General features: G+C 40.1%; 1 protein-coding gene across 1 annotated transcript in view; it reads left to right on the forward strand.

Moving 5' to 3' along the window:
- Nucleotides 1-647: 647 nt before the first annotated feature.
- The window catches only part of LOC125459866 (estradiol 17-beta-dehydrogenase 2-like), a 50896-nt gene continuing 37962 nt past the window's right edge, over nucleotides 648-13581 (forward strand). Inside the window, exon 1 of the mRNA XM_048546830.2 lies at nucleotides 648-974. Within this exon, the coding sequence (XP_048402787.1) occupies nucleotides 686-974 (289 nt within the window). The 5' untranslated portion in view covers nucleotides 648-685. The remainder of the gene's footprint in view (nucleotides 975-13581) is intronic.

Raw genomic sequence — 13581 nt, forward strand, 5'->3', positions numbered from 1 at the left:
TAGAACAATCATTTTGGGAAGATTTGACATTACGATTTGAAAGGGCAAGTCAGCTGAGAATATTTCTGTCATACTTAAAAATCAATCTAATGAAATGATGTATTTCAGCTACAACGAATTAGCAATCAACTTATTAATTCTGCCAAAAATATAGATCGTCTACCAAACAACTCAGCAAATGTATGAAATTCAGTGCTAGTGCAAGTGTTTGTAGGATGTATGTTTCAAAGACTGATCAAATCGAATAGTGTGGTCCTTTGGTTGTTTGAAAAAGACAAAAGTACAAACCACACTCGACCAAATGTGCTTGCAAAACCCCACACAAAGCATCTCCAGAGCAACACTTGCTTAATGATCCGGAGGGTGCAAGCAGATATAATAACAACTAACTTACGTTAGAGTAACACGCGTTCATGTGCAGGACCCCCTTCTGTGCAAACAAAAATAACATGTTCAAGCCTTACACCTTTTCATGAACTACCTGTGACCTCGGGGAGGGTACAATTCCCGTTGGCTGTGGGTCGGGAATAGTTGTCCAACCTTGCAGTGGTACGTCTCTCCTCCCTCCCTCCACCGACCCATCCCATCCTGAGATGAGAGTGGATGGAGGGCAGGGAAGGAGGAGTTTCGTTGAGCTTAAGCAGAAGGGGAGAAGGGGAGTTGGGGAAGTGGAGGCAGCGAGCCGATGGATCAGGCGAGCGCGAACTCCGAGCTGTCCTTGTCGCTGCTGTACGCGGGGGTGACGGCGGTGCTGGGCGCCGCGGTAATCCGCCGCCTCCTGAGGCAGGAGTTGCGGTTGGGAGTGCAGGCTGCCCTCAGCTTGCTGCTGCTCCTGCTCGGAGAGTCGGTGTGCTTCGTGGCGCTGCCCGGCTCCCCCGGCCTCTGCCTCTTCTCCCTGGCCTGTCTGCTCAGTTACTGCACGCTGCCGGCCAGCGAGCTGCTCACTGTCCAGGACAAGGCCATCCTAATTACAGGTAAGGGCAGCTAACCCCATACACAGACCAGCTTTCTCTATCCTCACCTCCTTCGATAAACTCTCATGTCTCTTCCTCCATGCGGTTAATTCGTGCAACAAAGGAGATCGTCTCGATCAGTTTGTGATCATTTTAAAAGTAGCCGTGCCAACCCCCCACCCAATTTAATCTTCCTTTTTATTTTGAAATCGTTTCCTTAGAATTGAACACTTCAAAAACTATGGGAAAAGAACGAAGATACATGGAGCTGTCAGAACTGTAGATTCGGTGATACCTGTACGCTGTGGTCTTTCACTTTTTCTTCTCGTTTTTCGTTTGTTTCACTCGGGTTCCTTTATCGCATTTGTTTATGTTTTTAATTATTGAATCGTTTTCCTTTAATGTATTTACTGCTTTGTTTGTTTTCTTACAAAGTTCGTTCTCTGGGCACACTTAGACAAAAGGAAAACCATTGCCATCCACTTTATTGACAGTATTATCTTGATTTTAGCTCTTTGCCCTTTCCTCTGAAATTATGGTTCCACCAAGCTTTCTCCTTTTCTGTTGAAGGCGCCCTTTGCTTTTGGTTTTACTCATTTTATGGATTTGTTCTTACTCTCTCATTCTCCAGTGTTTTACTTCCTAAATTTACCTTCTTCCCTGTCTAGGGAGCCGTACAGCAGCTGGCACAGTTATGATGTTTCACATTTACTAAATCTTTGGATGTGGAATAGCTAGAACATTTATAATTGATAACATCACAATAATATCAATTAACCATTGCGGTTTCTAATTACCAAAAAAAAAATTGCATATACTGATGTAAAAATTGAGCTTCACAGATTGGACATAAATGAATCAGAATAATGTATTTCAGTTTACCCTCAGTAAAAAGGCAGAATTTACACAAGGTGTAGAGCTGGATGAACACAGCAGGCCAAGCAGCATCAGAGGAGCAGGAAAGCTGACGTTTTGGGTCTAGACCCTTCTTCATTTACACAAAATGTTTGGATTGATATATGCAAATTAAGTCAGTGGTGAACATGAGTTTCGAAGCATCATTTTACCTTTGAGTATTTTTCTAACAGTTCCTGTAAGTGGATCTAGCAGCCGTATTTGTTACTCACCCCCGCACACAATGACCTAGAATTAACAATTGCTTCCATTACAGTCAACTGTATACCAGAATTTATGCAGGTTTGACCTTCACATAAGGACTCCTAAATAAATAAAATATTGTGTCAAAGCTTTTACAAGATTAAATATATTTATTTTCAATTTACAGGGCAATAAAACACTGGAGCAGAATGTAGTTAAATCTCACACAAAGGCTATTGGAATTGGTCACTCAGTGGGGTTTGCTATATTTGTCTTCAGCACAAATACAGTAGAAACTCTTAAAGGTGCTGTTGTACTGTTTTATGGGTGTTACACCCAAGATGGTTTGAAGGTATTCATTAATGTGAATATGCCATTTAAGCTAGCAGCCATATCATGATCTGAATTCTGAGCACATTTCCTAAGGACTATCTTTTCATCTAGAAAAGAATAAATTGATTAGGGATAGTCAGCACGGTTTTGTGAAGGGAAGGTCGTGCCTCACAAACCTTATTGAGTTCTTTGAGAAGGTGACCAAACAGGTAGATGAGAGTAAACCGGTTGATGTGGTGTATATGGATTTCAGCAAGACATTCGATAAGGTTCCTCACAATAGGCTATTGTACAAAATGCGGAGGAATGGAATTGTGGGAGATATAGCAGTTTGGATCGGAAATTGGCTTGCTGAAAGAAGGCAGAAGGTGGTGGTTGATGGAAAATGTTCATCCTGGAGACCAGTTACTAGTGGTATACCGCAAGGGTCGGTGTTGGGTCCACTGCTGTTTGTCATTTTTATAAGTGACCTGGATGAGGGCGTAGAAGGATGGGTTAGTAAATTTGCAGATGACACTAAGGTCGGTGGAGTTGTGGATAGTGACAAAGGATGCTGTAGGTTGCAGAGAGACATAGATAAGCTGCAGAGCTAGGCTGAGAGGTGGCAAATGGAGTTTAATGCAGACAAGTGTGAGGTGATGCACTTTGGTAGGAGTAACCGGAAGGCAAAGTACAGGGCTAATGGTAAGATTCTTGGTAGTGTAGATGAGCAGAGAGATCTCGGTGTCCATGTACACAGATCCTTGAAAGTTGCCACCCAGGTTGACAGGGCTGTTAAGAAGGCATACAGTGTTTTAGCTTTTATTAATAGAGGGATCGAGTTCCGGAACCAAGAGGTTATAGTGAAGCTGTACAAAACTCTGGTGCGGCCGCACTTGGAGTATTGTGTACAGTTCTGGTCACTGCATTATAAGAAGGACGTGGAAGCTTTGGAAAGGGTGCAGAGGAGATTTACTAGGATGTTGCCTGGTATGGAGGGGAGGTCTTACGAGGAAAGGCTGAGGGACTTGAGGCTGTTTTCATTAAAGAGAAGAAGGTTGAGAGGTGACTTGATTGAAACATATAAAATAATCAGAGGGTTAGATAGGGTGGATAGGGAGAGCCTTTTTCCTAGGATGGTGACGGCGAGCACGAGGGGGCATAGCTTTAAATTGAGGGGTGAAAGATATAGGACAGATGTCAGAGGTAGTTTCTTTACTCAGAGAGTAGTAAGAGAATGGAACGCTTTGCCTGCAACGGTCGTAGATTCGCCAACTTTAGGTACATTTAAGTCGTCATTGGACAAGCATATGGACGTACATGGAATAGTGTAGGTTAGATGGGCTTAAGATCGATATGACAGGTCGGCACAACATCGAGGGCCGAAGGGCCTGTACTGTGTTGTAATGTTCTATGTTCTATATGTTCTATGTTCCATATATTTCGCAAGAAATACAAGTCCACTGTGGTGTCAAACTGCATTTTAAATGTGTTCCGGTCTCATCCTGTTTGGGATTTTATAAACTTAATTTTAAATGCTTTTGATGCTAGGAATAATCGGACACAGTTGGTCATAGCTCCCACACTTTAAAACTATTTGCAGATGGCAGAACTCCCTTACAGCCAACCACTGTGTAACTTGCAGCAGGCAGGTGTTGCACTATGACCTGGATCTCCTAACAATTCAGCATATTTAAGAGAATACGAGGTAAAACAGAGAGCTGCAGTGTAATTCTAAATTTAGAATTGAAGCCAGCAAAATTAAAAAAAACTTTACTTCCACCAGTTCAAACATGCTGTTATGAAGACACTTTATATTTGATTTTGCTTGAAAGTTTTGAAGGATTGTGGGGGAAAAATAATTAGTTTCAAGCTTTGTGAAATGGTTTCTTTTAAAAAGAGGTCATTGAAAGTTCACTATGAATGTGATTTCTAGAAAGTCTGGTTTAAATAAAATCCAGCGACTGGTAATAACTGAATGCCTCATTGCACATACCATGCAGGCTGGTTTTTGAACAGCGATGGGCTTGGAAAGGTTCTTCTTTTATCTCATTGACCTGGAGGAAAGCCTGCAGGAAAAAGTTGGGTTGAAGGATAATTTACTTAGAACAAGCCAGCCAGCTGATGTCTGTCATTTCTGAGAAGAAAGATGAGTTCAGGGACATAACAAGGTGTAGAGCTGGATGAACATAGCAGGCCAAGCAGCATCAGAGGAGCAGGAAGGCTGACATTTTGGGCCTAGACCCTTTTTCTGAAGAACAGCCTAGGCCCGAAATGTCACCCTTCCTGCTCCTCTGCTCCTTGGCCTGCTGTGTTCATCCAGCTCTACACCTTGTTATCTCAGGCCCTCCAGTATCTGCAGTTCCTACTGTCTGAGTTCAGGAAGATCTGTTTGGTAGAGGATGAGTGACAATGCACTTCTCCAGCCTCTTTTGAACATTTTTTCCCCCCCTAGGATAGGGGAAACAGAACTAGAGGGCATAGGTTTATGGTGAGACAGGAAAGATTTAAGAGACAGAATGGGGAGTGTATGGAACGAGCTGCCAGAGGAAGTGATAACATGGATGCAATAACATTTAAAAGACATTGGGACAGATACATCGATAGAAAAGGTCGAGAGGGATATGGGCCAAATGCAGGCAAATGTGACGAGTTCAGTTTCGGAAACCTGATCAGCATGGACGAGCTGGGCTGCAGAGTTTGTTTCCATGTTGTAAGACTCAGACTTTCTCTGTTAAATTAGTTCTTATGGGCAAGGTAGGTATGGATTTAGTGTGTTTCAACTTCCAAAACCTGATATTGATAGGATCTGACCATATAACTTAATAGAAGTAGTGTTGTGGCATTAATTGTGATGCTTTTATAATATAGGAGAAAATTACAATTGTTTCTGAACTCTCAGGACATGCAATACTGTTCAAAAGTCCAGAGAATATACTGATTATATTAATGATTGGACTTTTTTGTATTGGCCTTCATCATGACATTTATATCATTTACAAATGAATTGATGATCCTGCGTTAGGTCTGAGCCCCTGGTCTTTCAATGCAATTTAGATGCTGAAATCTAACTAGTCGAAGATTCTAATGTATGCATCAACAAGTCAGACCAGATAGAAAATCCCTAAAACTTCAGTTCATACTCAAACATTAAAATTGGCTTAGCAGTTTAACTTCAGATACTTATGCTTGTTGTGCAATTGTAACAACCAAGGAAAGGCATTCAGATCTTGTGTATAAACTTGCTGAGAGATAATGTTATATTCTACCCATAGTCATGGATTTTTTTTCATTGGATCTGACAGAAAAACTGTGTGAAGGCTATGCGAGCATTTGTGGGAGATGAAGTGTGTAGTACAAAATAATACAAGGCATTGTATTCTACATGGAAGCTTGAAATCTGATATGAAGCAGAAAATATTCAACAGGTCAGGCAGGATCTGTGGAAAGGGGAACAGAATTATTGGGCTGGATTATCCAAATGCCACTTCCACCCTTTTTTTAATGACACAACGGCGCTCTACATTTCTGAGAGGTGCTTTTGGTTGGGCTGCCTAAGAAGCGCAGAGCTGTACTTCCATTCTGACAGTTGTTTCATAGCAGAATCATCAGAAGGCAAACTGTACCCCCTTTTCACAAGTCAACTACCTGAAGTTTAAATTTGACTGTTGAGTTATTCCAGCATTCGCAGTGTTTGTCTCAAATGTTCAGTATTCAAAGCAGTTTGCCTTTAATACAGTGTTGTGGAATATTTGAAATAAACACTTGATATCAGGTCTTCAGTTGACACTTCAAGCAGTGTTTATTTGTATTAGTCCTGAGACAATTTTGTATTGGTCACACCAGCAGGCCTCTCCAGAGTTTCACACAGTTTATATAGTATTGTGATTGTGTTAGAATCACAGTGCTGCCTCAACTGGACCGACGCTATTAAGAAGGACTGGAATTTCGGATATGTAACAATAATGCAGGATAGCTAGCATTATGCTCGAGGAGCCAAAAGAACATTTCATATGTTCTTATTATGCAATGTAATTAATAAATGAAGGAGGCCATTGCCACACTCCAATGGCTCCAGACCTCATCCATTCATCCCTTCCATGGTAGAGAAAATCTTATACTTGTAGGTCAGGTTGGATTTCCTTGATGAAATGTATTGTTTTCAGTTGTAGAAAGAGCGTCATTGAGTGTCTGTGATAATGGGAACTGCAGATGCTGGAGAATCCAAGATAACAAAGTGTGAAGCTGGATGAACACAGCAGGTCAAGCAGCATCTCAGGAGCACAAAAGCTGACATTCGGGCCTAGACCCTTCATCTGATGAAGGGTCTAGGCCCAAAACGTCAGCTTTTGTGCTCCTGAGATGCTGCTTGACCTGCTGTGTTCATCCAGCTTCACACTTTGTTGTCATTGAGTGTCTGTCTAGAATACACTTGCTGGATCAAACTGGGTGGCGAGCACCCTCCAGAAGTGTGTATGTGATAAAAGTGTGACTCACTTCTGCAGTAAAGCTACTTTTGCACTTTGAAAGCTTAGCATCCAAGAATCATTTTAACCCTATAATTGCTGACCAGTTCAAAAATCCCTCTTCACACAGCATCTGTTTGGATACAGAATGTTACTGTTTAAGGCAGTTACACTACATTGCATTAATTAAAAAAAGCCTACAACATGAACCCTATCTATGACAATTAAAATTCAAATTTGAGTTGGGAAGTTTACAATGTGCTAATATAGTTTACAGAAGCAAAGACATTATTGTCATGTGCCTTTTTTCTCATTTTATATTTTGTTAGGTACACAGGATGAAAGTAGTTCCTCTTAACCCTGTGAGCACCTGGATCTTGTGCAAAGTGGAAACTATTGCTTCTGAGATGGAATGATTTTGTCCCATGTAAGGGACATGTTTGCTCATTATAAAAGTGCCATTTTGTGTTCATGTTGACATTTAAAATTAGCAAAAGAAGTATCTTCAAGAGCCCATGATGGTATTGATATTGCACAAATGTTGCTAATCTTAGCTGTCAGCTTCTGTTGTCTCATTTTGGAGTGATTCTGTAAATGAGGTTAATGAGCTAGAAGTTAGTGTCGTACGTTCATGAGTACAGAAAGCAGTTGATTGTAAAATTTACCTACACAGCAAAACTGTTAACATAAGGGAAGTTGGTCAGATAAATTGTCACCTTAATGCTTGTTTATTCTTGATGTGAAGGTGCTGGTGTTAGGCTGGGGTGGACAAAGTCAGAAGCCACACAACTCCAGCATAGCACCAGTGTGCATTAGGAAGGGGCTACACCCCAAAAGCTTGCAATTTCAAATAGATCTGTTGGACTTTAATCTGGCGTTTTGTGACTTCTGACATTGTTTATCCTGTTTGAGCAAGAGATTGTTTCAACATGAATTTCTTTGTTTGTCACTTAGGTGTGCAGGCATCTCAAAGCATAGGTAGAATTGAGATGAATATCGCAATTATTCTGCTTTAAATGTGATTACTAACAAATTTACTAACAAATTGTCTACTTTGGATTTATTCATACAGTGAGATGTTAACTTCATAGTGCAGGGAACTGCCTGTTCTGAACATTTAAATAGGGCAATAAAAGGACAGAAAATATAAGTGCAAAGATAATGGAATTTGAAATAACTCCACAGAGACCGGTATCCTGTCACCAAGTCACCCTTTATTTACCAATGCACAGTACTTGACACTGGTCCAGTTTCCTCAGAACCTGCTCTGTGAGCAGAACCTCTGACATTCCTGTTTATATCCATCAGCCAGAGCTTCCTGATTGGACCAGATGAACAGCTCCAATCAGGGAACTCACATTCCATGGGGTCAAACTGGCTCATTACAATCACTACATCCCTCACCCCTCTAATTCTGAGGAGGTAGGCCTGTTCTTTATTTTGTAGCCTCTCCTGGGGCATTTTTATGCTGGGTCCAGTTTCTCTGACTCAGCTCAAACACAGATGGTGTGCACTGGGCTGTAGCCCATTTGTTGCAGCTAAAGTCTCTTGGAAGAAATTCGCCCTCTACTGGTGGTAAAGGCTTCAGGACTGTGACATCTGCCATGTCCATATCAGATTCTGAGGTTTCTTCCACGCTAGATGGAGGTGGAAAACCCATGGCATCAAACAGCCTTTCCGGCTATTCTAGGGGCTGGATATGTCTTACTTCTGCCCTGTTTGTAAGTTTGCAGCTTTCGCATGGTCCAATGTGTTTGTTCAGGACTGCATCACCTACCTGACCTTTGTACATCATGGGACCTGACCTCATGTTGACCATGCCTCTTAGCCAGCAGGGCCATTCCTGTGGTTCATACACCAAACTTTGTTCCCTGCAGTAAACTGTTTGTCTTGCTTGGAGGAATCTTGTCTGGCACTGGCTTTCCTGAAATGTTTCATTCTCCCTTCCAAGGTCTTAGTTGACCTTATTACAATCCTGCAGAATTGACTGCAAATTTGTCGGCCAGATTGCCAGGACATATTGTCACTAATTGACCCAATATACCTATTTTGGATACTTCAGTTTTTAAACCAATTGTGGAACCCTTCATTCTTAAAAAAAACTTTACCTTTCCAGCAATATATTTAAGTCATAAATGGGGATGGTAAAGATGATTGAGTGTTTGGTACTATAGTTCACAACATAACTGAGTTCCAGAAATCGTCCAGTATTGCAATACATTTGAATAGGTATACCTTTTAGCAAGATCAGCTGGGATTTCTGAGGGATATTAGATGAAAAAATCAGCTGATGAGCTATAGTTACTGTGGTCCAGTTACTCAATTACTGATGACGAAAATGAGTGTTCCTAATGAGACAGTCATAAGTTTGTGTCAATTTCACATTGTTTAGTTTTCAGTCGGCTGCTGCCAAGTCTTGCGTTAAATTGGTGATTAAATTACAACTACAGAAGTTGTAAAGGAGAAATCTGATAAGCAATTGGATTATTTAAATAAAAAAAGCACAATAAGCTCCAATTCTGCTTCAGCATTCAAAGTTTTAAGTGTTTTATTTGGACAGTGACATTATTTCATCAAAGAGAACGTGACCTGCTTAGAGTGTCAACAGTGATTGCAGAAAAAAATGATAATGTGTGTTTCTTTTTTCTGGCTCTTGCCAGCCTGTCAACAGACTTTGGGTTTGATAACTTTTCACCCTGTTAGCTGTGATGAGGAATCTGCAGTACCTGTTACAGAGGTATACTGTTAAATGAGTGAAATATTAGCTTGATACAAGCCTTGTTCTCGGACCAATCAGGAGCCCAATGCTGTAATTGTGAGCTTAACCAAGTATTCATAACGAAGCATTCACAGTGCCAAAACTTATACCTGATGTTATAAATTGCTAAAATATAAAAGTCATATCTTTGAAAAAGTTCTTCAAGCTCTTGACAATTACTTTAATCTGAGAACAAACATAATTCTTGAAACTTAACAGAAGAACTGTGTCTGGGGAATCAGAGAAAATTAAACAAAACTTGACAGAAGCTTTGAAATCAGAATTCCCCAGAGACAGAGTTGTTGAAATTTATTACCGAGCCTTTGTTAAACCTATTAAAGTTCAAAAAAGGTTTGATTATTGGAGAAAGCTGTACCATTAGAGTTGGAAACAGGAACCATGGATACACTTAAATATATTTTGAGAGAAGAAGGATAACCTCATCACTGGAGAGCAACAGAATGTATTGATTTTGAGGTATAAATACTAAAGGCACACACAACAAGCCAACATGTAGAGTAAGCCAAGCAGCAGATACCAAAAGTTCATATCATTGCTGTGGAACAAAAAAGCTTTAGGCACAATCAGTGTCAAGCTATGACCAAAGGATCAGTGGCTAGCAAACTAAATTTTACATAAAGGTCACCCTGTTATAGAAAGGATATTATTAAGCTGGGGAAGGTTCAGAAAAGATTTAATAGGATGTTGCCAGGAATGGAGGGTTTGAGTTATAAGGAGAGGCTGGATAGGCTGGGACTTTTTTCAGTGGAGCATGGGCGGTTGAGGGGTGACTTTATAGAGGTTTATAAAATCACGAGGGGGATAGGTAAGTTGAATGGCAGGTATCTTTTCCCCAAGGTAGGGGTTTTCAAGACTAGGGGTTATATTCTTACGGTGAGAGGAGAAAGATTTAAAAAGACATGGGGGGCAGTTTATTTTTTGGACAGGCTGATTTGTGTTTGCATGAACTTCCAGAGGACGTGGTGGATGTTGGTACAGTTACAACATTTAAAAGACTTTTAGATAAGTACACAAATAGGAAATGTTTGGAGGGAAATGGGCCAAATGCAGGCAGGTGGGCCTAGTTTAGTTTGGGATTATGGCCAGCGTGGACTGGTTGAACCAAAAGATCTGATTCCGTGCTGTATGACGCTATGCCTCTATAAGAACAAAAGAGTGACCAAGACCATGCTACCATTCACTAGTGATCAGATATAATGGGAACTGCAGATGCTGGAGAATCCAAGATAACAAAGTGTGGAGCTGGATGAACACAGCAGGCCAAGCAGCATCCTGGAAGCACAAAGGCTGACATTTCGAGCCTAGACCCTTCTTCAGAGCTTTTGTGCTCCTAAGATGCTGCTTGGGCTGTGGTGTTCATCCAGCTCCAGACTTTGTTATCTACCATTCACTAGTGTTGTGTTGAAGGATGGCTAGAATGAATCCAGTGAGTTGGCCAAGAACACACACGTTGAGCATAACAGCACTTTCAAAATCATAGACGACTTTCTAGTTTATGACTGGAGACCAGTTATTCCAGCTTCCTTTTCGGAAGCTGTGTTGGAAAGAGTTCACCAGGGACACTTTTCTGTATTGCTGGTTGTACAGCAGGATTCAGTCAGTGGTGTCATAGTTAGAGATTGCAAGTGAAGATCTCATGATTACACATCATCATCACTACAGACAGGTCCAAAAACACACTTTATAGATGTGTATCAGAAAAACCAGATGTTGGGAACACACATGAGCGCTACAAACAACTCAAGCTTGTTATGGAGTTTCAGTATGGTGTTGAAATTGCTATAGCAGATTTGTCTCTGATGTCACATAATGAGACAACACACATTTAAGAGCAAACTTTCAATCCTTTCTCTTCCAGAGAAGACTTAGCAGTACCTGTTTCAGAGGATTATGCTAAATAGTAATCCTCCGGTAACACAACTCAGGATGAGGACGTGTCTAGATCACGAGGAAGACATCTACAGAGGCAAATGAAGATGTCCAACTCACTCAAAAAGTTGAAATAAAGCATTTACGTACTTCAACACAAGTGTATCAATGCATTAAGCATTTTTGTTTCACAAAATGAGATAAGTTGCACACACTCCATGAACAAATTCCAAAAATGCAGGACAGAGTTAAGAAACTTCATGACTCAAAATCTAGGATACTGGGGTGGAAAAAAAAACCCTTGTTTTCCTCAAGATTATTTATGATATTGAAGGTCCTACGGGTGATTTTTTTTATTATGAGGCAACTACCTACATTGACAGGGAAGGGTTCTTCATGAAGGGAATCCAGGAGATTGAGCATGCCCCAGATAAATTAATAGTCTACTAGATTTAGAAAAATAATATTCTTTGTGAAAGACATCCAAGAGAAGAATGATCATTCAGTAGAGAAAAGATTTGCAGACGAGTTGAGATCAAGAATAGAATCAAGGTCAAAGGTTTTCCAGTAAAAGACCTAGTCAGAAGTCACACAACACCAGGTTATAGTCCAGCATTTTTGTTTGAAATTACAGGTTTTCAAAGTGTAGCCCCTTCGTCAGTTGACTTCATTATGCTCTGAAAGCTTATGATTTCAAATAAACCTGTTGGACCATAACCAGGTGTCATGTGTGACTTTGTCCAACCTAGTCCAATCCCGACACCTCCACATCACAGTAAAAGACCTGCCAATACTCCAATGAGTATCCTGCCAGTGGTATGTTTATTAGTTACCCAGACTGTACACACTGGAATTAACAGTAAGGCTGGAAGTAACACCACTACAGCAAGCCAATCAGTACACTAAGTACATTTGTGTTTATCCAATCATTCCTCTTTTTTCCATGAAAATAAAGAAATTGAACATGTTATTATTTGTAGTTACAAATAACCCAAAGTTACTACATATATACAAAATATGGTCACAAAGAAAACTGCCATTCATTAACAACTAAATGCAGACTCGTCAGTTCCATTTCCATTGTTCTCTGTGACTGCATTACAAACATGGGCTTTAAATTGTGCAGCCTTCATTATGGTACATGTGTACGTTGTCATTGCTGTTCAATATCTGCTCATTTTTAAAATGGGTACTCCTGGAGATTGCCTCAGTCATATGCAATAGTGTTCAAATTTGTTTTTTTTGCTTCTTATTTAGAGTGTAATAATAGTTTTATATTGCATGGTGTAGTTTCCTTTTGACATGAATTCAGTTGTTCGTTCATTTTTGACTGAGCCATAGTTCTTGTTTTGCGTAGACACAAGTGTCTCAAAGTTGTCTTCAAGTTTTCCACACCATAATGGAAAAGTAAAGGTTGTTTCCTTTTGTCATCTATGATTGCAAAACCTATCATTGTGTCTCTGAAATGTCAGAGCCACTTTCGCCAAAGGGGTAATACAGGTAACAATTCAGAATGTACACCAAAATGTGGTAAATCTGTTTTTTTTTAAAAATGCCCTTTTCAGCAGATTTTTCAAAACATTTTTTGTTTTGATGACAATATCAGTAGTCTCCTTCAAAATAGAAAGTGAATGATTCAATTACACTGTTCAGAATTTGACACAGGCTACAACAACAAAATGGTGATCATGTAAATTAAACATCAGCTATGATTACTGATATTACCCACAGTAAAGCAGTGATTACAATTCAATGCTCAGTAATTGGTTGTAAATCTGTATGAGACATCTGAAAGGTGTTATTTGAACACTTGAGTTAGTTTTTCTGACTCTGGAGCCCTGTTGGAAATAATTTCTAATTTAGCACCCTTGGAAGATTTACATGTTTTTTCTTGTTAAAGAATTTCATTGGATTTAATTTTACTGATGGACCTCAAATATATTTAGAAAAAAAATGCCACTTGCATTGCATGCATGCTGTTGATGTGGCACTCCATTGATAAGAAAAACCCAAGCACAATAAGTGCAAACACTCAGGAATTTTCAATGTTAAAATGATGTTTTGCCTGACAAGCAACACCTGAATGAATTGACCTGCAACACTC

This window comes from Stegostoma tigrinum, chromosome 16 (assembly GCF_030684315.1).
Source record: "Stegostoma tigrinum isolate sSteTig4 chromosome 16, sSteTig4.hap1, whole genome shotgun sequence".
In the NCBI taxonomy this organism is placed as follows: Eukaryota; Metazoa; Chordata; class Chondrichthyes; order Orectolobiformes; family Stegostomatidae; genus Stegostoma; species Stegostoma tigrinum.